General features: G+C 45.2%; 1 protein-coding gene across 4 annotated transcripts in view; it reads left to right on the forward strand.

The window, feature by feature from the left end:
* DNAH10 (dynein axonemal heavy chain 10) overlaps positions 1-26,104 on the forward strand; it is a 117,173-nt gene that overhangs the window by 25,246 nt on the left and 65,823 nt on the right. For all 4 annotated transcript variants that reach the window (XR_011362084.1, XM_069960925.1, XM_069960926.1 and 1 more), the window contains exons 20-30: positions 8,563-9,039; positions 10,874-11,032; positions 11,375-11,491; positions 12,198-12,300; positions 13,504-13,682; positions 13,917-14,128; positions 16,268-16,424; positions 17,317-17,550; positions 17,639-17,761; positions 18,298-18,531; positions 21,226-21,449. Coding sequence is in view for 3 of the 4 variants with exons in the window: in XM_069960925.1 (XP_069817026.1) it covers positions 8,563-9,039; positions 10,874-11,032; positions 11,375-11,491; positions 12,198-12,300; positions 13,504-13,682; positions 13,917-14,128; positions 16,268-16,424; positions 17,317-17,550; positions 17,639-17,761; positions 18,298-18,531; positions 21,226-21,449 (2,219 nt within the window). In the remaining variant the exon portion in view is untranslated. The remainder of the gene's footprint in view (positions 1-8,562; positions 9,040-10,873; positions 11,033-11,374; positions 11,492-12,197; positions 12,301-13,503; positions 13,683-13,916; positions 14,129-16,267; positions 16,425-17,316; positions 17,551-17,638; positions 17,762-18,297; positions 18,532-21,225; positions 21,450-26,104) is intronic.

Consider the following 26,104-nt stretch of genomic DNA (forward strand, 5'->3'; position numbering starts at 1 on the left):
GTTTTCCCAAAGTTCCAGCAACATCTTTTTTGAGGTACCACAGGGTATCCACAAATGGCAACATTAGCTGTCTAATATCAGAATGGGAAAGAAAACAACAAATGAAGGTTTTCCATTTCTTAAAAAACCCCTTTGTGGACTTTTCCTTGTCTCTAAGTACCTCCAGTTGATCATGATAAAGGTATCGCTTTACCTGAAGCAACACATCATCCATCGTTGGCATACGCGCTACCAACCAGTTGGCTAGGAGACATCTCTTTGCTACTAGGAGAAAGACATGGGTAAGCTGGGTCAATGTACTCTCTGACTGCGGGATATGAAACAAAAGCTGCAGTGGGTCTAACGACAAAGTAATTCGTAGTTTAGCTATAAGAAGATTCTGCAGTTGTACCCAGAAATGTCTTGTCAGAGGACAAGTGACTAGGCCATGTACCAGGTCAGTGCCTTGGGCATTACAGTTCGGGCAAGCCTCAATCCGATCAGGCCTGTCAACGGTTTTAGGCAGGGTAAATCCATACGTGGCATTATGAATTAACTTAAATTGTGTTTCCCGCCAAGTTTCATTTACAATGGCCTTCCTCACAGAAGCATAGCCATCCAGGATTGGTTTGGTAAGATCTTCCCTATTGAAATAATGATCCCAGTGTTTGAAAACACCCAGGTCTGATCGGCTCGAGGCCCGCCGTCTCAACGCCCATGCCAGATAGGACAATGAATGAATAGGAGTTTCTGTTTGAATGACGTCATCAAAAAAAGATGACTGGTGTAGTGGTTTGAGGTTACGGAGCCTAGATTTTAAAAAGGCCACCACCTGCGAATAAATCAAAAAATGATCTGATGTTAACCCATATTTTGACAGAGTCTCCTCCAAAGTCAGATATCTGTGTTCCGACTTGTGAAGAAGATGTTTGACTTGGGTGATACCCTTATCTTTCCATTTGTGATATAGCTTGTTAGTAGATAGCTCTTGTGCCTCAGGATGATGCCATATGGGCATATGCCTACCAATGGCGAATGGCAACCCCGCATCCTTTAAGCTAGACTTCCATGCTATAATTGTGTCCCGTAGAAGGAGGCTCCGTTTGATAGCTGGAGGGATAGCAGGAAATTTTGTGTAGAGGAGCGACTGCAACGGGCAGGGGAGGGCAAGGGCACCCTCCAGGCGGATATTGGAGTACGGGCCACCTCCCCTCATCCAATCTACTCCATGGCGCATAAGACACGCCAAGTTGTAACGTCTAACGTCTGGGAAATTTAGACCCCCCTGGTCACGGAATAGTTGTAACTTTTTCAATGCAATCCTGGGGCGTCCACCTCCCCAAATGAATTTAATAAAAGCCGAGTTCAGCCGGCGAACATCATCATGTTTGAGTAGGACGGGGATGGTCTGCATTGGGTATAATAACCTTGAGAAGGCCATCATTTTCACCAGATGACATCTGGCAAGCAAGGGTAAGGGTAGTTTCGCCCATCTCTCCAGAGACGCTATAATAGACTGGATGAGGGGAGGAAAGTTTAGACCATACAAGGTGCCGGGACTTGACCCCACCAATACCCCCAGATATTTCATATTAGTGCGAGTGAGGGATACCGGGACCCCTAACGATTGTTGTGATAGCCGAGAGGAGCTGGCCCGCAACTCCAACAGTGTGCTCTTAGAGACATTGACCCTGAAGCCAGATTTAAGTCCGAAATCATGTAGACAATTAAATACGGCTGGTAAATCCCTGCTCGGGTGTTCTAAAAATATAAGAAGATCATCTGCAAATAAGGCAATGCGAACAGGGATGCCCCCAACCGCTATACCCTCGAATACCGAACACTGATCCAAGATCCGAGACAACGGTTCAATGGCTATATTGAATAATAAGGGCGAGAGGGGGCATCCCTGTCTGGTGCCCTTCTCTGGGCAAAACGGGGAAGACAGAAAGCCCGGGGTACCTATCCGAGCCTGCGGGGACGTATAGAGGGAATGTAAATAGGCCATAAACTCCCCATGAAATCCCATCCTCTCCATTACAGTCCACACCCACTCCCACCGCACATTATCAAAGGCTTTTTCAGCGTCAATAGATAATATGGCGGGGGAGGGGTGTAGTTCTGGTCTCAAGTGAACCTCGTCCAACACTCCTATAACCTTTCTGAGGTTGGTCACTGCCGCTCTGCCCTGAACAAAGCCCACCTGGTTGTAAGAAATTAGTCTAGGCAGTATCCAAGCCAGTCTATCTGCCATAATTTTGGAAGCTATTTTCAGATCAACGTTTATTAAAGAGATAGGCCTATATCCTCCTGGGGAAGTGAGGTCTTTCCCTGGTTTGGGCAAAACCTTAATTACGGCTGTATTCATATCTCGTGATATTATAGTGCCAGCCAGATAGGAGTTGAATAAGGACGTCAAGGCAGGACCAACCTCCTCTAGTAAAAGCTTGTAGAAATCCCCAGTGAAGCCGTCCGGCCCCGGGGCCTTATTAGGTTTTAGGTGTTTGACTACTTTCCCCAATTCTTCCATAGTAATAGAAGCATTTAATAAGGACCTATCCTCATCAGAAAGTGTGGGGAGATGAGCCTCTGTAAGCCAGTCTCTCTGCTGAGGATCCAGGGACGGGGTATCTGAGTATAATTTAGAGAAAAACTCCTTGAGGATTGAGTTTATTTTAATCGGATGCGTGTGAGATGTCCTTGTGTCATCCTTAAGGGAATGAATATGGTGTAAGGTATAAGGACCTTTAGCCAGCTTTGCCAATAGGCGTCCGGGCTTATTCCCGTGTCTAAAGAGAGTAGCCTCAAAATGGGAACGGTAAATATTCTCCCTCCGGTCTAGCCACTGTTCATAGGATGCCTTGGCCAATTGCCACTGGGCCTTTGCTTCTGGGGAGGGGGACTGCGTAAACGCGGTGTATTTAAGTCTAAGATCATCACTATGAGATTTAAGTTGGGCTTGGATCTTTTTCTTTAATGTAGCAACATAGGCCATAATCTTTCCACGTAAAACAGCCTTAGCTGCCTCCCAGTATAGCTGGGGGTTGTCAGTGTGGGCCGAGTTCGTTGCTGCATACTCCATCCACCACCCTTTAAGAAAGGCCTTAAAATTTTCATCCCTGGCCAACCCGCTCGGGAATCTCCATTGGTAGTCTGTCCCTCTAGGCAGTTTGTCGTGCAAAGTGACAATGACGGGTGCATGATCGGAGATAACTAGGTCTCCAATAGTAATTGTGTCAGTGCGGGAAACTAGAGAGGGTGATAGGAACACGTAGTCTAAACGCGACCAAGAGTTGTGGGGATGTGAGTAATGTGTATATTCTCTAGCATCTGGGTAGGCCCATCTCCACGCATCCGTTAAAGCCACCCCATTGGCCCACTGTGCCAACACCGTATCTCTTGACCTGGGAGTGACTCGAACCCCTCCCCCTGACTTCCTGTCCTCTGAATGTTGCATGACAGCGTTAAAATCGCCACCAACAATTATGTTAGTCGATGCACGGCTTAACAGTGTAGTGGACAAAGCGGAGAAGAAATTCCTATTTGCATCATTGGGGCCATAGGCATTCACTAAAAGTAGTTCCTCAGCTGGCGTTTTTACCTGTAGGGTACATATTCTACCTTCCCCATCAGACCATGAGCTTACCACTTCCATATTAAAAGATTTGGAAAGTAATGTAACTACCCCCGCCTTATTATCTTGTGAGGAGGAACCAAACACTTTCCCGACCCATAATTTGCGGAGTCTAAAGAAATCATCGCTTCCTAAGTGGGTCTCCTGTAGGAAGACTACATCAGGAGCTAGTTTTTTTAGATGGCGTAGCACCATATTTCTCTTATGAGGGGATCTAAGCCCCTTTACATTCCATGTCACAATACGTACCATGGAGTAATGCAAATAAAGCATAATATGCAATGTGTATTAGAAAACCCCGTGAGACCGTGAGCAACCCCCCCCCCCAAACCCCTCCCCCCAACAACATAAGCAGCAATATCGTCAGAACAAGAACAAGAAATCTGCATTCACATGACCCTTGCCAAGAGATAGGGAAACATAAATTACTCTTGGCAGAACCCGGGTCTAAGGACTTCACTTTTTTCCATGTAAGAGAACTATCCTCCAATACAAACATGTTTTGAGAAAACAAACCTTCGTGCCATCTCTACCGTCATTTGGAGCTCCCTGACAGTCAGGACTGTCAGAACCAAAAAAAAAAAAAAAAAAGAAGGGGGGAGGGGTGGAGGGGGGGAGGGGTGGAGGGAGGAGGGGTGGAGGGAGGAGGGGAAGGGAGGGGGGGAAGGGAGGGTGGATGGAGGGGGGAAAGGAAGGGGGGAGGAGGGGGGAAGGAAGGGTGGGAGGGATGGAGGGAGGGGGGGGGAAGGGTGGGAGGGATGGAGGGAGGGGGGGGGGAAGGAGGGGAGGAGGGAGGGAGGGGGGGGAAGGAGGGGAGGAGGCAGGGAGGGGGGGGGGGAAGGAGGGGAGGAGGGAGGGGGGGGGGAAGGAGGGGAGGAGGGGGAAGGAAGGGAAGGAGGGAGGGGGGAGGAATTACCGTGGGATGGGGGGAGGAGGGAATGATAGGGGAGGGGAGAGGAAAAGGAGGGAAAAAGGGAAGTTGTAAGATTTGGGTGGGAGAAGGGCAAAAACAAGACCAAGAATAAGCAAGCATATTTGTCATATGAAGCTAAATAACGGGATAAACCCGAAAAATGGTCCCCAGCAGGGAGAGGTAGTAAATACTACGGGCGCCCATCCGCAGGTACACTTTGAAGACACCGGAAAGAGGCTGCATTTTTAACAGAAGCAAACTTGAGAAGTGTAAAAATCCAGAGAAATGTGTGAAACCATTCAATCCATCCCTGACTGCGTCCCTGAGCTTCCATGCACTTCATTTGATCGAGAAAAACCCGAGATAGATTGCCGGATCCTTTGTTCCTTAGGAGGGGAACTCTGGCATATAGAGACAGGGGGGGCAACAGCATTTGGATTCTCCTCTTGTAGTGACGCCATGCGTTTCCTGGCTTGGAATGGAGTAAAATCCTCTGCAGTCGCAGACAGGCGTGGAGACCTGTTGCCAAGAAATTCTTGAAGAGATGCCGTGGCCTCCTCCGCATTAGTAAAGGTGGAAAAGGACCCGTCCGGGTAAAAAACTTTCAGAATAGCTGGGTATATCAGGGCAAAGCGTATTTGCTGTTTATAGAGTGCTGTGCAGATGGGAGAAAATAGCTTACGGCGTTTCGTCACCTCCACAGAAAAGTCGCCAAAGATTAGAATCCTATGACCGTCCAGCTCCAAGGTGTCTTTTCTGGCTCTGAATGCTCTTTGTATGGCTACTTTATCGGTAAAGTCAAGGTATTTCACTATGACCTGTCTAGGGCGTTCTCTCTGAGACAAGCCTGCAGGTATCCCCCTCTCTGGAGCTGGACGTAGGTCTGGGCCGAGCCTGTGGGCCCTCTCAACCTTGCACAATTGTTGTATACCTAGCAACGATGGGAGCGTGTGTTCACATAGTTTCAGTAAGTCTCTTTGTAGGAAAGTCTCAGGAACCCCGACTATCCGGAGGTTGTTCCTCCTGGACCTATTTTCCAGGTCTTCCACTCTGTCCCACAAGCGTCTATTTTCCATCTCTATAGTCTGCATCCTGGCAGGCAAGGTGTTAGCCCCATCTTCTAGCACCCCCACTCTCTCCTCCACCGCACTAAGTCTGGTGCCTTGGGCTGCCACCTCCTTCTGTACTTGCCTTAAGGCGCTTGTCACTGCCTCTGCGACTGAGTCCTGGAGACCAGGGGTGATCCTTTTTGCCACTTCTGCCGCCAGTGCAGCGTAATCCATCACAAAGGATTCGGTGTCTTCTTCCCCTGCTGAAGAATCTCGCTCAGACCTCTCTGGGGATGTAGCTCGTGAGGAAGCGGGAGATCCCGCCCTTCTGCTACTGCTTTTCGTCTTGCTGGACTTGCCACGGCCCTTGGACTGGGACAGCTTGCCCTTTTGAATAAAACGATCCATATTCCTTGCTGGTGTCGTCGGCACCGAGGAGGGAGGTGAGTGATGGTCTGCGGGTGGTCGGGCGCGCTGTCAGGGAGCTCACTAAACGGAACGAGATGCTGACATGGCCTACTTACATGGCGCCGGAGCTGGAAGCCCAAAAACTGTCTGTGAACTAAAACGACTGCAGTTTTATAGGTCGTCCACTAAACTGCGGCATTAAAACAGATTCGTTCAGGTTTGGAACCTAACTTCTCCTCCCGTGTGAGTTCTCTGATACGAAACTGAATGTAATCACCTCCTGGTGGCAGTAATGGACAATTTCTTTCAAGTTATAAATGTGACTTCACCTGTGTGGATTTTCTGAAAGGCTACTTTATATAGTCGTCACTTTGTAGCATTAATGGACAGTTGCTTTCAGGCTATAAGTGAGCCTTCTCTTGTGTGAATTCTCTGAAAGGCAACTTTATATGTTTGCCACTAGGCAGCAGTAATGGACAGTTTCTTTCAAGTTATAGGTGCGACTTCTTTTCCCGTGTGAATTCTCTGATAGTCTACTTTATATAGTCGCCACTTGGTGGCTGTAATGGACAGTTTCTTTCAAGTTATAAGTGTGCCTTCTCCTGTGTGAATTCTCTGATAGGCAACTTTATATAGTTGCCACTTGGTGACAGTAATGGGCAGTCTCTTTGAAGTTAGAAATGTGACTTCCACTCCTGTGTGAATTCTCTGAACAGCAGCTCTATATAATGGCCACTGACCAATTTCTTTCAAGTTATAGGTGTGACGTCTTCTGCTGTATGAATTCACTGGAGTGTAAGATGGAGCCTTTATTGTAAGTGCCTGTTAAACTGGTTGTAGGCCACCAGCACGCCAGGGGCTAATTGTAATTAAAATGTCAGAGAACAGGGCTTGTATGTCACAGGATTTATTTAGTTTAGGGCTCTGGGGGAGGGGGAGGTTTGTGGAGACCTGTTATAAAGAGCAACAGCGGACAATTTATAGTGTCCCCAGTATCATAAAAGGCACCCCTCAGTGCCTGCTTCAATATTGGTGCCTGGCTGTGCTGCTAGTGAGGGGAAGATGGCGCCTCTGCCAGCAGTGGAGTGCCGGATCTACTTTCTGCAACTCCTCCGCCACTGTCTCCTTGCAGTTTCTCTGTGGGCCCAGATGCTCTCCTTTCTCGGGCCTCCCTCACCTCATCCGGCTCCTAGGGCAGGAGACCAGCGCACCAAGAGGCAGCAGCCGCGAGCACGCACCGCGGCCGCCGCGATCCGCCGCCCCGATGTGCCGGGCGGGACTGCCGGCGAAATTGAGGCCCCGGTCTCGGAGTCAGAGTAGGCCGCAGGCTGGAGCAGCAGACCGGAGCTCCAGAAAAGATCCCCACTCACGCGGCAGCTCGTCCCGGCACAGGTATGCCCGATGCCAGGCCAGGAGGGCCTGGTAGCACTCAGATACTGGGCTCTTGATGGTATAAGAAGCAGGAGCTCCTGGACGCGCGTCCTGCTTCGAGCGCTGCTAGGCTCCGCCCCCCAACCCGAAATGTTTTGCAAGTCCGCTCAACACTCGTTTTATTACAAATGAAAGGACAACACTAGAGATGACTTCTGTAATCCTGAGATCTGGGCTCAGTCTTCTGGTAGTTGTGAATTTTGTCCATATTTTGGGTCAAATATTTGTTTCAATGACTGTAATTTTGTTTTTAGCCTAAAACATTCCTTTCACTAAATTTATCTACCGCTTATCCCACATCTTATACACATTATGATTATGTGGATTATCGCTCCGTGGGATAGAGACAATGATCAGCCGATGATCGCGTCATTGGCTGATCGTTTATTTAGGTGCAAAGCTAAAATCATTGGGCACCAACCGCACATCGATACGTGGAATAACGGTGCGTGGCCAGTGACCGACGATTTCACAAACAGCATACATGTTGCAGGTCTCCTGCGCTTCTTCACCTGGTCCCGCGCGCAGCAGCAGCTTCGGAGCGCCCTGTCTGAGCTGACAGACCGCTCAGCCAATCACTGGACAGGCCGCTCCGAAGCTGCTGCTGTGCACGGGATCGGGAGAAGAAGTGCAGGAGAAGACCTGCAACATGTTTAGGTAAAGTATGGTGTTTAAACAAGGGGTACAAGGACCTGCAGCCCTCGCTAAACAATTATCGGGCCGTGTAATAGGGCCAGTAAATGTCTATATTATAGATCGGGCCCCCATCGGCCTGTGGAATAGGACCCTTAATGAAACTGGCCTGACCTGCACCTGCTGTATGGCTGGCCACAGAAATCTACACCTGTTCCTGAACAGGTGTAGACTCCTGCCATAATTTACGCCTGTAGACAAGCGTTAATCATGGTAAATCTGGCATCCATCAGGCGCGCAGGGGATATGACAGTCATAGGCCAGGGAGAAGGGGCAAATCTGGTTGAGCCCCTTCTGGTTTGTCTGCAATAGTCTTCATAGAAATGTTTATTTGTGTCATGCATCTTGCCAGTATTCCTCTTCGTACATGTAACATGCAGCCACATGTATTTCACCTATTTCTATGCAATGTGTAGTAGCTGTATATTCTTTACACCCTCTTGTCCTCCTCGCAGAGTTTTGTCCGCTGGATGCACGGGACCTGTATTCTCTGTCCTCCACAGAAATCTGAGGACGATGAAGCCATTATCTACAGTTTCTACAATGACATTTACCAGAATCCTCAGATCACAGAACAAGCGCTCATTATCAATCAGAACATGCATAAGCTGCTGACGTCCCTCACCAAGTACCTGAACAGGTGGAAGAGGTACAGGCCTTTATGGAAGCTGGATAAGGCCATTGTTCTAGAGAGGTTTGCTGCCAAGAAACCATCCTGCGTCACCTATGATGAGAAGTTGCAGTTCTATAGTCGGCTAGCACTGGAGGTCACACAACAACCCCTAATCAAAGACGAGCAATGTATCAGACTGTATCTGGGTCCGCTGGCATACACCGTGCAGGAGAACGCTAGAGCCTGGGTCAACTCCCTTGGACAACTTCTAAATGAGTCCGCCCGGGAGCAGCTGTACAGCCTCAGAGATGAGATGGACGTATGTGCACATTTTGTGTTTTCTTTATAAAATGTATTAGTCTATTTTTAAGCATCAGTTATCATTCAACACTTTTAAGGGGAACTCCAGCAAAAATGTTTTTCTTTCAGATGAACTGGTGTTAGAAAATGATAAAGATTTGTAATTTACTGCTATTTAAAAATCTCCAGTCTTACAGTACTTATCAGCTGCTGTATGTCCCAAAAGAAGTGGTGGATTCTTTCCAGTCTAAAACAGTGCTCTCTGCTGCCACCTCTGTCCATGTCAGGAACTGTCCAGAGCAGCAGCGAATCGCCATAGAATACCTCTCCTGCTCTGGACAGTTCCTGACATGGACAGAGGTGGCAGCAGAGAGCACTGTGTCAGACTGGAACAAATATGCCACTTCCTGCAGGACATACAGCAGCTCAAAAGTATCCTTTTAATATCTGCAGGATCGGCCAATGAGCATATGTGTAGGAGGGCCTCCAGGCTCTCCCCCAATCGCATATTCTAGAAAAGTCTGGCACTGTGTGGTCCCCATTTCCCATTAAAATAAACAGACTAGGTTAAAGTGTCTCTGTCATTATAACTTTCAAAATGTAAATCAACAGTAGATGTGAATTTAAAGCAAGTTTGCAATATACATTCTTTTTTTATTATCATGCTTTAAAACAAAGACATACTTACCAGAAATCCAGTCCAGTCTCCTAAAGGCAGCAATATAACTGCTATACTTATTGTATCCAGGTCCACTCTCCTAAAGACAGCTATATAACAGCTATACTTACTGTATCCAGGTTCAGTCTCCTAAAGGCTGCTATATAACAGCTATACTTACTGTATCCAGGTCCAGTCTCCTGAATGCAGCTATATAACAGCTATACTTACTGTATCCATAACCAGACTCCTGAAGGCAGCTATATAACATCTATACTTACTGTATCCAGGTCCGTGCTCCTGAAGGCAGCTGTATAACAGCAATACTTACTGTATCCAGGTCCATTCTCCTGAAGGCTGCTATAAAACAGCTATACTTACTGTATCCAGGTCCATTCTCCTGAAGGCTGCTATAAAACAGCTATACTTACTGTATCCAGGTCCAGTCTCCTGAAGGCAGCTATATAACCGCTATACTTACTGTATCCAGGTCCAGTCTCCTGAAGGCAGCTATATAACAGCTATACTTAGTGTATCCAGGTCCAGTCTCCTGAAGGCAGCTATATAACAGCTGTACTTACTGTATCCAGGTCCAGTCTCCTGAAGGCAGCTATATAACAGCTGTACTTATTGTATCCAGGTCCAGTCTCCTAAAGGCAGCAATATAACAGCTATACTTACTGTATCCAGGTCCAGTCTCCTAAAGGCTGCTATATAACAGCTATACTTACTGTATCCAGGTCCAGTCTCCTGAAGGCTGCTATATAACAGCTATACTTACTGTATCCAGAACCAGTCTCCTAAAGGCAGCTATATAACAGCTATACTTACTGTATCCAGGTCCAGTCTCCTGAAGGCAGCTATATAACAGCTATACTTACTGTATCCAGGTCCAGTCTCCTGAAGCATTGTAGTCTTATGGTGGTTTAAAAAAAAAAAAAAAATGACTAAACACATGAAGTCCCGGCCAGTATAGAGAGTCACGGCTCAATGTGTCCATCAATCACATGACTGCCTTCTCTGTGAGTGCAGATGGCCTGGGAAACACTGGACTTCCTGTTTTTAGACTCTTTGGGGAAAAAAAAGTGCTGTGTTCGTGTTCTTATTTCTTTCAACCTTACAGACTGTTAATGGCGACCATCCTGATGGAGTATGATTTCTTTATAAAGTTTATAAACTCTGTTTTGTATTATAGAAACTGTCCATAAATCTAATGAGGACGCCAGATACCCTAGAAGATCTCAAATTTGTTCTTGCCACAATTGCAGATATTAGAGATATGTCTCTATTGGTAGAAATGCGATATCGAGACATCCAAGAGAGATATAGGACCCTGACAATGTATAATATTGAGGTGGGTAAATGTAGGATCATTCAGCAGGTCTATGCTGACTATAATTTATTAATTAGTTATTAATATATTAAGTGTTTTCAGAATTTTTTTTTTTTTTTTTTTTTTTTTTTTATTATTAAGAAAAACACATGTAAACCTTCTTTTACGGGAATAAATTTGGGGGTTGCTTACATTGTTTATATAATGTATATCTATATATCTATCTATATATTTCCTTTTCCTACCCTATTTGCTATGTTTTCGGGATCTGGATTTTCTGGAGCTATAAAAAAAAAAAAAAAAATCTAAAATGTACAGACCTTCTTGATGGAAATATCCATGTAATGTTCCATTGCTTTTTAGTTTGTTGAAGAAGAGAAAATTTTGTCTGAGAAAATAACACATATCTGGGAAGATCTGTTCCTGGAATCAAAACAGGTGGATCGCAGCCTTGGAAAAGTGAAAAGGAAATTTACCCAGGTAATCCTATAGCTTAACATATGTCCATTATAATTGAGCAGCGGCAGAGCTAGGGGTCCAGCCCAGGTGGTGGCGAAGCACATATGAGGCCTAAGTGCACTGGAGGCAGCGTGCCAGCCATTGGTACTGGTGGGTAGGTTAGGTATGATAACCCCCTGGTGAAGAGTAGTTAGATGACTGGAATAGGATGATTCTGGCGTGCAAGTGGTGTGCGGGACATCTGGTGTGCCTTGCACTATAAAAGAGTGTTTGGTTTGGAAGATAGCTTGTGGTTCCTTGTTCTGCCCCAAATATTGGACTACATGTGCATCCAGAGGACAAGAATATACTTGAAATGGGCCAATTTGTACTGTGTAACTACTTCTAAGGGCACAGGGACTGCACCATGTAAATGGGCCAGGGGCTGTTGCCCTCTTTGCCCCCTGCTAGCCTCTGTTATAGAGCAACAAAGTAAATGTGTGTATGTAATATAAAATGTCATATTACTAAGTACATCTTTACTGCTATGCAGCAAATAATATGCATGTGAAGTTGCCCTCGTGGGCAAGGTCCCCCCTGCCTATTTACTAGTCCCTTTTTCTTGATTTTATGTTATGTTCATTTAAAAATTCTGTATGTTAACTCTTATTATTTGTACTGTACTTTTTGCTGTGGTATCAAGGATTTCAAAATAATTTTTATCTTAAATGTCCTTATTTTTTAATAGATTACAAAAGATCAAATTGAAGACTATAAGAAAGAGGTGGAGCGCTTTGCGGAATTGTTCCGTTCTGAAGGACCTGGAGCGGTTGGCGATGACCTTGAAAGGGGTACTTGATAATAATGGGTGCAAATTGTAATTTGAAGTCTCCGTTCACACACACACTGTAGTATTTTGGCTAAAATTATTGACCAATTTACTAAAGAGGGGAATGTACTAAGACCAGAGTGCCACACAATATGGGTATGTTCACACTGAGGAATAGTCGAGAAATTTCCACAACATTTTATTGTAGTTTCCAGAATAAAATACATAAAGTTTTAATAAAATTAGTAATAACAATACAGAGTATCCAGATAGAATAAATATATAAAACAATTAGATATTGGATAAAGTAATTGATATCGGAGCATATGTTTACATCAGTATACACATCTGATACATATAAACAGTACCGTATCTCGCATATACTTATGAGAATAAAGTGAAAAAAAAAATTCCTGAAGATGAGGAAATTTCAAGCAGAAAACTTTGCTCTTCAATTCCTCGCCTATTCCTCAGCATGAACATACCCATACAGCTGCAGATTTAGCAGGATTATTGAGAGATGTACACCCTCTTAGTAAATCTGCCACTTTAGCAGCCACCTGTGCATCACACTTTAAAATCTAAAGAATATCAATGGATAGACTTCATAATACGGGTTTGCAAATGCAATTTTAACCCTCTCCCGCCACTGGGCAGTAAATTAACGTCGCTGCAGCCTATGCCTGGTGCTGCAGCAAAGTTAACTTACGAACGAGCATAACACGGTTGCAGGAGCTGACCCGCCGCAACTCTCAGCACCGGAGCCGTGCTCCGGTGCTGAGAGTTAACCCTATAGGTACTGCGGTCAGCATGACCGCAGCATCTATAGGGCTTCTGACAGAGAATTCTCCCTCTACAGAGGGAGAAATCTCTGCCCGTTGTCCATTAGGGCTCTGCGAAGTGATCGTAGCCTGAGGCTTCCGGTTTCCTGGCTACGGAGGCCGGCAGGGGGAGGGTGATCTGCCCCCTCCCCTCTCTCCCCTGCCACTGTCACAAGATTGTAACAGCGGCAGGGGACAGAGGAGAGGGGGCAGACATAGGGACATCAGCTTATGGGATCATTATGACCCCATAAGCTGATGTCCAAAAACGACCTGGGCATTGATGTATCAATGACCCCAGGTCGTGAAAGGGTTAATGTGCAGGAGAAAATTTATCAGCATTCTTCAATTTTAAAACTATATTTTTGGAAATTTGACCTTTTGTCATGTCTGGTTGCGTACAGGTGTACAGATTCTTACTACATATGAAAAAGAACTGGTGACATATGAGAAGAACAGGCAAGAGTTGGCGAACGCTGAAAAACTTTTCGATCTTCCTATAACTATGTATCCTGAACTCTTACAAACACAAAAAGAAATGAAGGGTTTGCGTCAGATCTATGATATCTACAGTGCTCAAAAGGTTCGGACATTTAGTTACCCATGATGAGCCATTATATCCACTGATAGTCGGGAATTGTTAACATTTTTTTAATGTCTCTTTCGTATAAATAATATATCGTAAATGTTAGGACTGTGTCACTATAATGGGGTCTGGTCAGAGACTTTTGGATTTCTGTACTGAGTGATTGTTAATTTTGAAATGAATTCTAATAATTTGGCATTATAAAGTAATTTATATCTATTATTTCTGCAGCTAGCCAAAGAAGAATGGTCACAGACACTGTGGGCGAATCTAAATGTCCAAATTCTCCAAGATGGAATTGATGGATTTCTCAAAACTTTCCGAAAGCTTCCAAAAGATATTCGCAGTCTGCCAGTAGCTTTTTACCTTGAGTCTAAAATGAAGGAATTTAAGGACTCCATTCCTTTACTGCTTGATCTCAAGAATGAAGCTTTGAGAGACAGGTTTGAATCTTTTTCTTTATCATTTTAATTAATATTATTTCTACAGAAATAAACGCAGAGTAAACGCAACAAAGCAACACAATATTAAAGCGAAACTATCAGCAGGTTAGACGAATCTAAGGGCCCTAGTACATGGAGCCATAAGCAGCTAAATCAGGGCGATTCGGGCGATCATTGTTCCTTGTAATAGAGACAACGATCACCCGATGACAACAATCACATCGGCTGATCGTGTCTTTAGGTCCAACACCAGAAACATCGGTCTATGTGTAAAAGTGATCTGCGGCCAACGGCTAACAATTGAATAAACTGTTAATACATTACCTTAACGCTTCTGGTTTTCTCCTGCCCTCTGCTTGCTTCCCGGAACCACGTGCTGCAGTTTCTCTGAACTGACAGGCCGCTCAGCCAATCACTGGTCGCGGTGGTCCCTATCAGTGATTGGGTGAGCGGCCTGTCAGCTCAGAGACTGCTCTTAACCTACAGCGTGGCACCGGTAAACAAGCTGAGGGCAGGGAAAAAACTGAAGCGTGGAGAGGTAATGTAGTAACTGTTTAGGGTAAAAGCTGCACGGACATCGATAATGAAATATATCATTTAAAAGTAACTTGGTTTAAGAGTAACTTGGTTTAAGAGCATTGCTTTGGTTTAAGAGCTCCCTGTACTGGGTGGGAAGGGGAGTGGGGGAGGGGCAGGGTCTGCATAACATGGTCTATAGCCCTGTACTCTGACCATGGAAGTCTCCCTCACCTTCCAAATCATGGCAGATCCATTTCAGGCTGGGGCTCACATCAGGGGACAGGACTGTGGAGGTAATCTCTCTATAGCTGTAACCCCTCTCTCTCCGGACAGAGAGCGCTGCATGTATGTGCCCACATCTGCCCTGCTCATTCCTTCATACTCCCTGCAGTCTCTGTCAGCCCTTGTGTTTCCCTTCCTCTTATTTTTGGGGTGTGGAACCAATTGTCTGCATTACTATGATTTCTTAAGAGAAAATTTGCTGTGGTTTAAGAGTGGATTTGGATTACAAGCACTGTCCCGGAACGAATTATGCCCGTAATCCAAGGCACCACTGTGTGTGTGTGTGTGTGTGTGTGTGTATGTGTGTGTATATATATACGTTGGCACACGTGTTGCGTGAATAAAATACACCTTCACTTTATTCCTGGAGTGCCGTCTCTTCCCTTCCTACATTACTACATATATATATATATATATATATATATATATATATATATATATATTTATTTGTGTACACCCAGCCCTTGCTAAACGATTATCAAGCTGTGTAATAGGCTCAGTAAACGAGCGCCGATCTAGGAGATCGGCACTCATTTACATTATTGATCGGGCCTTCCTCTTCTGCGCCGTTTCTGTGCAGTTTGCAGTTTAATCCAGAGTCTAGTAAGGCCTTTTGGAGCACTGGGTGCCCAGAGCACCGATCCGCCCCCGGACAGCCTGCCCCTTCTAATGATTATCAGTGGAGCGGACTGGCTGCGGGCTACGGCCCCTAAAGCACTGAGCCCACCCCTCAGTGCTCCAAATCGCCTTACTAGACACTGAATTAAACTACAAACTGCATGAAAACGGAGCAGAGAAGAAAGTTAAGAGACATACCTTCATCCACGTACACAAAGCTGTCAGCAGGTTAGATTTGTCTAACCTGCTTAAAGTTTCCCTTTAACATTTACAATCACAGTTTTTTTAACCCCTTTGCGATTGGCCTTGCAAAATCGCCTAAGCATTAAAATTAGTATTCTGTTAGGGACCTTATACACTTTATACTTTTTGTCAGCCATACTCACCACTCGCGTTGGGTTCAGTTCTCAGTGTACAAAGCTCTCCCTAAACCCCTCTGACAGATGATGTTGATGGAAATAAGTTTCGGGTGTGATGGAAAATCATTGCTCAACCCCTTTGTTCTCGGAGAGATGAGCTGCTGCCGCTGTTTGGCTGCGGCTTATCCTTCCTAACAAAGAAAACAAGGACACTCGTCTGTGCCGAACGTTCATATGTATAGGAAAGACGGTAGAAAGACCTTTGGGCTGAACGGTTATTGAAGGTGTTGTCCATCTTTTAAACTTTTGCTTACTTACTTGCATTACTTGGTGCCACCGCTTATTGCATTACTTCTTGCAGACATTGGAAGGATCTAATGACCAAAACAGGAACAAGTTTTGAAATGAATCCTGACACTTTCACCCTGGAAAACATGTTTGCCATGGAGTTACACAAGTATTCTGATGTCATCAGCGACATTGTAGCGTCAGCAGTGAAAGAGCTTAGCATAGAAAAGGTGAGATGGGAAACCTTTATAAGGTATCTTTGTAAAGGAGAAGTCCCTGGGGGAAACCCTGTGATGAGGCAGATGCCAATTGCCTCATCACAGTAAAAGTTCAATCTCGGCACTCACCATAAATGCTTCATAATTTTATTGTAGAAGATTTTATATTTATCGCAAGTACAACAGGATGTTTTGGCGTTAGCCTTTTTCAGCTGAAAATGAATATGTGATGTGATGAATATGAAATCTGCAATAAAATTATGAAGCATTTATGGTGAGTGCTGAGATTGAAATTTTACAGTATTGGAACTTTTTTCCTACCACGTGCACCACCCATAGACACGGTAGTGCCGTCTAAAGACTTTTTTCCAATTGCCCTATCACGGAGAAAATTCCTTCCCGACTACAATGCCAATCAGCGTCCTATCACTCGTAATCTAGTGCCTATAACTTGTAATATAATATTTTTCAAGAAAAGCATCCTAACCTTCCCATATATATATTTATTGATCAGCCATGACCACATCATGTGGCAGAGAAGTCCATAGTCTCACTGCTCTTACAGTAAAGAATATGCATCTGTGCTGATGGTGAAACCTTCTTTCTTCTAGACGTAGAGGATGCCCCCTAATAAACAAAGAGGCACACATTGGTATGGCAGCCTCCGTGGCATACCGGCCGTCTATGGGGCTCGCGCCTCCTCTCTCTGCACGGAAGAATTGACATGTCAATTCTTCCAGTTTGAATTGGCCCTTACATTACTTTTAGAAAAAACGCTGTAAATGGCGCCAATACTGAGAGCCGTCAATATACTAATACTGTGGGCAGCGAATGAGCTTTTTATATTTTGATGTCAATTATATTTCTGATTGAAGCATTTAACTCCACGTGGTGTTTTATACAGGGTGTTAAAGAAATTGTAGATACTTGGGAGAATATGAAATTTACTGTACAGAGGTACATAAAGGGCACACAAGACCGTGGCAATATATTGGGGGCTGTCGATGATATTCTACAAATACTTGATGACAACGCTATGAACTTACAAAGTATCTCCGGAAGCCGCTTTGTTGGTCCTTTCCTGAATACAGTACAACAGTGGGAAAAAACACTTTCTCTCATCGGAGAAGTCATCGCAGTAAGTGCACGTGTAATTCTTTGTTTTCCCTTAATTGACGTCCATATTTTCATAAAAGATGATTAATGTGATTCTGTCTGGTTTCCAGGTGTGGATGGTGGTGCAGAGAAAATGGATGTATTTGGAAAGCATTTTTATCGGAGGGGATATCAGGTCACAGCTGCCGGAAGAAGCCAAAAAATTTGACAACATTGATAAAATATTTAAAAGGGTGAGCGTCATTTTATTACTAATCATAAGAAATAATGGACATTTGTTTCTGTTAATTTAAAGGTTTTTTTTACCTCCGGTGTGAACCGCATGGTTGAAGTCATATATATTGTGGTTGTCCCCAGGCAGCAACCGGCCGGCCCCCTCTAATGATTATTAGTGGAGGGGGCTGGCCGGATTGATGCTCGAAGGGGCAGTAGCTCCACCCCCCCATGCTCCTAATGGCTTTTTGGGCAGATGATTTCACAACTGAGAGCACGGAATGGTGCTGAGGATGAAGGTAACAGACATACCCTTATCGTCAGCGCCCGTGCCCACTAGGGAGCTATCAGCAGGTTAGATTTGTCTGATCTGCTGAAAGTTCCCCTTTAATTCCGGCCTGGATGACTTCTGTGTATCCATAGCTTGCCTTCTTACTCTTGTTATGTTTCTGTGATTCATTATGTTAAAAAATGCAAATAAAAATATACATTATATAAAAAACTGGAATTTAATTTATCTTATTAATTATTCAAATGACCTAATCTCACCTCTTAGATAATGTCAGAAACCATGAAGGATCCAGTAATAAAGCGTTGCTGCCAGGCCGCAAATCGACTGTTTGATTTACAAAACCTGAGTGAGGATCTCGAGAAGTGTCAGAAGAGCTTAAACGATTACTTGGACTCCAAGAGAAACGCTTTTCCACGGTTCTTCTTCATATCGGACGATGAGCTGCTCAGTATTCTGGGGAGCAGCGATCCCACCTGTGTTCAGGAGCACATTATCAAGGTGATCATAGTTTTTGCTGTTAAGGCTTTGTGGTATGGATACACGCAGTGGAGTGGTTTACTATTGCATATATGACAGACTTTTGGTGAAATTCGTAGAAAAAAAAACCTTGCACCAAATTTATAATGTGTTTAAAGGGATATTCCTCTCAGGTAAAACACATGTTAAATCATCCCCCTCCTGGAGACTTTTCTGTCTCCTTCTCCCAGTTCTAAGCTGCTGCTTTCTGCTAAAGAAAACTGTGTGTGAGCAGTTTTCTGTCTCCCCCTCCTCCCCCTCCCTTCTGAGATGGTCATGTTCCATGCTGGCTGTCTCTGCACTGTGTAATGCGGGAGAGTTAATCTAAAGTTAAGTTACTGGTAACCTCACTGTGACTAAAGGGGAACTATCAGCAGGACTGATTAATCTAACCTGCTCCCATCCTGCAATTGGCCAGCTCACTCCATTGATTATCATTAGAAGGAGCCGGTCGAATCGGCACTTTGGGGGCGGGGCAGTACTTCGGACCGAAAATTACACAGCTAACAACACAGGAATGGCGCCAATTTGCCCCCTTGCACAATAGGGGGCTATCAGAAGGTTAGAGTCATCAAACCTGCTGTTAGTTTCCCTTTGACTCTCCCTGCCTCACAGAGTGCAGAGACAGACAGCCAGTGACACTTTTAGTATAAGCCGCCTTCAGAAGGGAGGGGGGAGGAGGGGTTATACAGTTTTCTGTGTCTTTAGAAGAAAGCAGCTAGACAGAAAAGGTAATGACTTTAATGGAATTAATTGTTAGTATAGGAGAAGACTTAAAGTGACTCTGTACCCACAATCTGTCCCCCCCAAACCACTTGTACCTTCGGATAGCTGCTTTTAATCCAAGATCTGTCCTGGGGTCCGTTCAGCAGGGGATGCAGTTATTGTAATAAAAATAACTTTTAATCCAGCAGCGCTGTGTCTAACGGCCGGGGCTTACATTTGTATATGCATTGGGCTGGCACACCCTCTCTGTCCTTCCTCCCCACCCTCCTCAGTATTAGGAATGATCCAGGAACATTTACTGCTGTTTTGAGCTTTACACAGGTGTATTAACGATCCAGCCAATGTTCATTATACAAACAGAAGGGGAATAGGAAGCAATCTGCCTGGAGCATTCCTAATGATGAGGAGGGTGGGGAGGAAGGACAGAGAGGGTGTGCCAGCCTAATGCATATACAAATGTAAGCCCCGGCCGTTAGACACAGCGCTGCTGGATTAAAAGTTATTTTTATGACAATAACTGCATCAGCTGCCGAACGGACCCCAGGACAGATCTTGGATTAAAAGCAGCTATCTGAAGGTACAAGTGGTTTGGGGGGGGGGGGGTCAGATTGTGCTTACAGAGTCGCTTTAACATATATTTTATTTCTGTGGAATACCCCTTTAAGACTCTTTACACCTTGTCCCATAAAGGGGTATGGTTTGTGTAGTGGGAACATGAACCAGGATTGTGGGAACAATATGGTGTGAAGCATGCCAACCTACAGGTAGTGTAGACAAGTGTCTATAGATGCCCCAACTTTATAAAACTGCACGAGCCTTTGTCTTACATGTGCACCATTCTTAGACTGTCTAGTCTAAATGACATTTTCAATTAGATGGCTCGATGATCGTGAAGCAAGGGTTGTGTATATAATATAAAGTATATACACACCTCTCCACGCTCCCCGGTGTTCTCCTAGCTTTTTTCCGCTCAGTAACAGGACAGTACCAAGGTCAGTGATTGGCTGAGCAGCCTGCCACTGCTTAGATGGCTATAGACGTGCCAATGGCAGCTCCGAGGAGAAGCTAGAAGGACACCGGGGAACGTGGAGAGGTAAGTATAAAGTTTATTATTTTACTTTACACAGAGATTAGCTACGGCCATGCATCACTATTACACGTAGTGATGCATGGCTGGTGGCCGATGATTTTTAAAGGGAATCTGTCACTAGGTTTATGCCGCCTTAAATGAGGAATGAGGGCAGCATAAACTGAACAGATCGGTGTATTACTTACATCATCATGTTCAGCCGTTCTCCTAATATGCAGGAGAATACGATTTTTACCGCACCCCTCCCCCCGCCCTCCAGCTGCTGATTGACAGTTGACTATACACAGCATGGATATATATAATCAACAATCAGCAGCTGGTGGGTGGAGTTTTTCGCTTCTCATGAATATTCAGGACTACTGGGCTCATGCACATAATGGAGAGGACTACTTATTGTCCATGTTATTCAGGTGGAGATCTCTGGATCAGCTGCACAGAACAATGTAAGTGATCGATCATTCTGTTCAGCTTTTCTAGTTTATGCTACCCTGAGATATGACATCATAAACCTACTGACAGTCTCTTTAAATGTTAAAAGACAGTGATCAGCTGATGATCGTCTCTTCGACTGATCATTGTCTTTATTACACAGAGCGATAATCTACTGTATCAGCCTGCTTTGGCAGATTATCGCTCCATGTAATAGGGCCCAAAGGACCAGAGCCGTATCACCTACTCCAAGGGGTAAAGGCGAACCGACAAGCCTCCACGCCACTCCAACAGGTGATTGCGGCACAGGTTACAAAGTGAGTCTTGAGATCCAATTACACTGTACCATCAAACCATTTGGGCATATATAACCTATGTAAAGAAAAGGCTCTGATATACTATGAATCCCTGACCACCTACATTTGTTGCAGATGTACGATAACATTGCATCGCTGAGATTTCAAGCTGGAGACAATGGGGAAATGTTAGCAACAGGCATGATCTCAGCCGAAGGAGAGGTGATGGCATTCCGCCAAGCTATAGCGGCTGAAGGTCGTGTGGAGGACTGGATGACTGCCGTACTGCAGGAAATGAGGAGAACCAACAGGCTCATTACTAAGGAGGCTATATTTAGATACTGCGAGGATAAGAGCAGGTACTGTAAATGCCCCCCTTCATGATAGAATTGTATGACCAGCACATTCCAATACTCCGCCTCATATACTCATGTACAAGTACATATGTCAATAGATTGAAGACGAAGGGGAGGAAAAAAAAAAACTATACTCATAATTCTATACTAGTGGATTATACCTGTTCTGTGATTCCATGGGTTACCTGGCATCTGTCACTTTACTGTATGCTTAAAGTGTAACTGTCATTTAAATGTCATTTTTCAAAACTTAATAAATATCAATAGAACAAGCGATTATAAGACACTCTGTAATAGGTTTTATTAATGAAGGGAGTTTCCTTCTGTATTTAAAAAGCTGTTTTGCAGCCCCCCCCCCACACACACAGTTCTGAAGAAGCAGGATTTCTGTGTCCAATTTGGTCTATGGAGGGGGCCAAGGGGGATGGGTGATCACAGAGAGGAGAAAAGGCAGCATTGCACAGCACATCATTCTGCAATCTTCTCTCATCAAGGTCCCAGACCTGCTCTGACCTTTCTGACCTGTGAATCCAGCGTTTTATGTTCCCAGGCATTCTGCAAACTGTACAGCTGCTCGTCTGCTCTCCCTGCTCACTCATCCCCCTCGGCCCCTCCCTGCTCCATAAGTTATAATGGACACAGCAAACCTGTCTTTACTTTGCTTCTCTGTAATGAAGATGGCTTTGCCTGATAATGCACAGATGGGTTGGGGGATCAGCTTTTTGAATACAGAAATATATTTTTTTTTTCTTAAAATCTCTTGTTCTATTGATTTCTGCAAAAATATTTTAAATGCCAGTTAAACTTTAACACTTAAAGGACTCCTGAGACTTAAAATTAGTTTTTTAAACCTTTCTTTAAGTTATACTACTTTGTAAAAAGAGGATTTTTTACTCACCGTAAAATCTCTTTCTCGTAGTCTTCATTGGGGGACACAGATACCATGGGTATAGGCTGCTGCCACTAGGAGGCGCTGACACTAAGAGAAACAAAGGAAGTGACTCCTCCTGAGCAGGATATACCCGCCCACAGGCACTGAGCTAAACCAGTTTGTACAAGAGCAGTAGGAGAAGTCAAGAACAGGTAAAGTAGGAATAACACCAAAAACGGAGAAAACTACCATACCGAGGAAAAACCCCAAAAGAAAATGGGTGGGTGCTGTGTCCCCCAATGAAGACTACGAGAAAGAGATTTTACGGTGAGTAAAAAATCCTCTTTTCTCGTGCGTCTTATTGGGGGACACAGATACCATGGGACGTCCAAAAGCAGTCCATGGGGTGGGAAAGATAACCGCTAGACAAGAGCGCTTGGTGAGAAGGCACAGAATAGCACCAACACAACCATCAACTAGGAATAGAGCAAGGGATGATGCTGAATGCATCAGAGAAAACCCCTACAGGTCCGCAGCAAAGGAAAAAATGTCTAGTCCCTGGAGCAACGTGCTGCACGGCAGACAGAGTGGGTTGTGTCCGTCCTGGAAGCCAGCAACATGATGTAACATCGAGTCCAACAGAACTAGTAGGCTAGATGTGGGGAAAAAAAGCAGACGCCCAGCCAAGTGGGTGACCACAGGCGGCAGGGACTTACTCTGAGGTAGAATAGAATAAAAGGCAAATACAACCATGACGGGAGAGACTGGAAAATGTTTCATGGCACATAGAGGTCTAAGGCGTCAAATAAAGGAGAGAGAGGACTGAGCGTCTCTCATAGAAGGTGCCACATGAGATGCAGGAGAAGCTGCGTCCTTGACTATGGAGCTGGGAAGAATGGCCAGGCTGGAAGCTCCATGGGCCTAGGAGTACAGTCTTCACTGAGAAGACAAAACTTGAGCACAAGAGAAGCCATGGCCTATGACATGAGTTATCCCATCTGAGAAACACATGTTAATAAGAAGAATCAAGCTGTCCAAGCATAATGCAGTCCAGGGAAGGAAGGAAAAACAAGATCAGAATCTTGAGTAAGTTGTCCTGGAAGGAGTACAGTAGTACCTGGTACCCCGCAGTGCCCGGCAGAAAAGAGGAGCAGAGGAAAGCCGGTAAGCCGGGGAAAAAACAACTCCATGGGCTGTTAGAGCCTTAGAAAGGAGGTTGATCATATAAAACACTCCGCTCCAAGGAAGCCTAGAGGTACTCGAGAGCCTGGAGTCCCAGAAGAAAACTGTCAAGGGAGGTCAAGGTAAGGCTGATGGGCATGGGAGTTGTCACAGGACAATGGGCACAACAGGTAATACATAGACTAGAGTCCATATGTAAACTAGATCCAGAAACCAACGCCTCAAAGGGTGAGCAGAGACGTTGCTTGGTAAGAGCAGAACAGCAAATGTAAGTCCTGCCAGAATGGGCCAGTGAACAACCCTGTTTCCAAGGAGAGGAAACCCTTAAGGGATTAAGTTCTCAAGGAATCCACATGGGAGACAACATAAGGGAGGGGGATGGCCAGTCAACAACAAGACCAAGGACAAGGAATTCAAGCAGGAGTGCTCATAGAGGCCAGTGAGGGTCAGAAACCCACACCTGCCTGTCGGAAGAAGCTATTACGGAATAGCAGTCCTCAGGAGGATACTTATACTAAATATTCCATCCTCCTGGAGGAGGGAAGGGCTGCTTGAAGATTTTCTGACTGAGTGGTAAAAAACCAAACCCAGGATGGGGGGGGTCATGCACAACAGTGCATTAAGCCAGGGAGAAGGAGTAATGGTGTAAGCGGGAGCACTGCAAAACCCTGAACTGAGAGCAATGCTTCATAGTCCATATGGCCAAGCAAGGACACCTGGAAAAGCTAGACCACGAAGAGACCATACACCTATGCTTAGGATGGTAGAGAAACAGTGCAGGCAGTAAACATGAAATCCTCACCCTGTGACACTGCAGCTGCCTAAGAGAGAAGACTAAATACTTGCCATGTTGGCCATAGGCAGATGCAGAAGGAGAAGTCCTAAAGTAGCACTGTGATAGACATGTAGGCAATTGATGTCCTACATACACCAGGGGTAGAAGAAACCCTTTACTGTTTTACCTGAGGAGCAGAGAGGCCTCACTTCATCCAGATCAAAGAGGGGACGGCCTAAGCAATTCAAGCCATACTACTGGGGAACAGCCAGCGAGACAAATGCCAGAACATGGTAGTTATGCCCAGACAAAGGACAGAAGAACTACCCTGACAGTACCAGGATGAAATAGTGACCGGATCTGTATGCTGCCGGCCACTCAGAGGACCAGAGTATGAGAGTCCAACAGTCCAGGGGCAGGTAAAGCGAGGGGTTCTGTACCTCGTGTAGTGGGACACGTAGCAGGATGCTTGGGCTTTAGAAAGGATACAGCCCAAGAGGAATACAACAAGGTTACGCTGCCTGAGAGCAGGTAATGAGACTTGTTAGTGGAAACATATAGAAGACAACATGGTGTAGTAACAAGTTACCCCATGATGATCCCCTGAAGTGACAGGCACAGATCATGGAAGTCCTACGAGGATGAAAGGTAATATACAGGGTAACACGAGCAGAGTAGCTGCAAGCAGTAAGTAACAGAAGACCAGCATTCAAGAGATACAAATACCTGGACTGGAAACAGGTAACGTGCCTGGTCAGACCTGTAAACAGAAGCCTACAGTGTGTGCTCTGGGAGCAGGGAAGAGAACAGGACTGTGTCCCTATGTAAATGAGGACTGGATACGAGAACTGCCCAGCATCACCAGGATAGTGAGCAAACCTGAAGGTTGTGTATTACATCGTGTAACAGGTTACCACAATCTGCGCACACCGAACTACAGGTAATGTAGTTGGAGCCATATCATGCAGCAGAGGGGAGAGGTCTGAATAACCTTGTACCACCACCTGGGAGGGGGTAACATGTCCAGTTCTATGTCTGTGACATCATGTAGTAAAGGAATCTATGTCATGAAGATGAGAGGCAGGTCTGAAGCACCGCCCGCTAATGGGTGATGTGAGTGACAGGACTGGAAGCTCTGAGTAACACCGGAACAACGACTGGCAATGGGTGATGAGTCTGGTCCCATAACCTGTCTAACAAACCATGTAGCAGACGGTTCTGTTGTGAGAGCACAGGAACACAGCATAGTAATAGGTAATGTGTCTGGTTCCATGTCCTGCTTGCGACATCATTTAGCAAAGGATTCTGCCTCAAGAACACAGTAGTCCCCTTAGGAACGGTAATGTGTCTGGTCTCATGTCCTGCTTGTGAAACCATGTAGCAGAGGGTTCTGCTCAGAGATAGTTTGTCAACGAGTAACGTGTCTGGTTCCATGTACATACCGTGACACTGTGTAGCAGAGGGTTCTGCTCAGGGCACAGATACACTGTCTGGAAACAGGTAACATGTCTGGTTCCGTGTACTTACCATGATACTGTGTAGCAGAGGGTTCTGCTCAGAGCACAGATACACTGTCTGGAAACAGGTAACGTGTCTGGTTCTGTGTACTTACCATGACACTGTGTAGCAGAGGGTTCTGCTCAGAGCACAGATACACTGTCTGGAAACAGGTAACGTGTCTGGTTCTGTGTACTTACCATGACACTGTGTAGCAGAGGGTTCTGCTCAGAGCACAGATACACTGTCTGGAAACAGGTAACGTGTCTGGTTCCGTGTACTTACCGTGACACTGTGTAGCAGAGGGTTCTGCTCAGAACACAGATACACTGT

The sequence above is a fragment of the Dendropsophus ebraccatus genome, chromosome 3 (assembly GCF_027789765.1).
Source record: "Dendropsophus ebraccatus isolate aDenEbr1 chromosome 3, aDenEbr1.pat, whole genome shotgun sequence".
Lineage (NCBI taxonomy): Eukaryota > Metazoa > Chordata > Amphibia > Anura > Hylidae > Dendropsophus > Dendropsophus ebraccatus.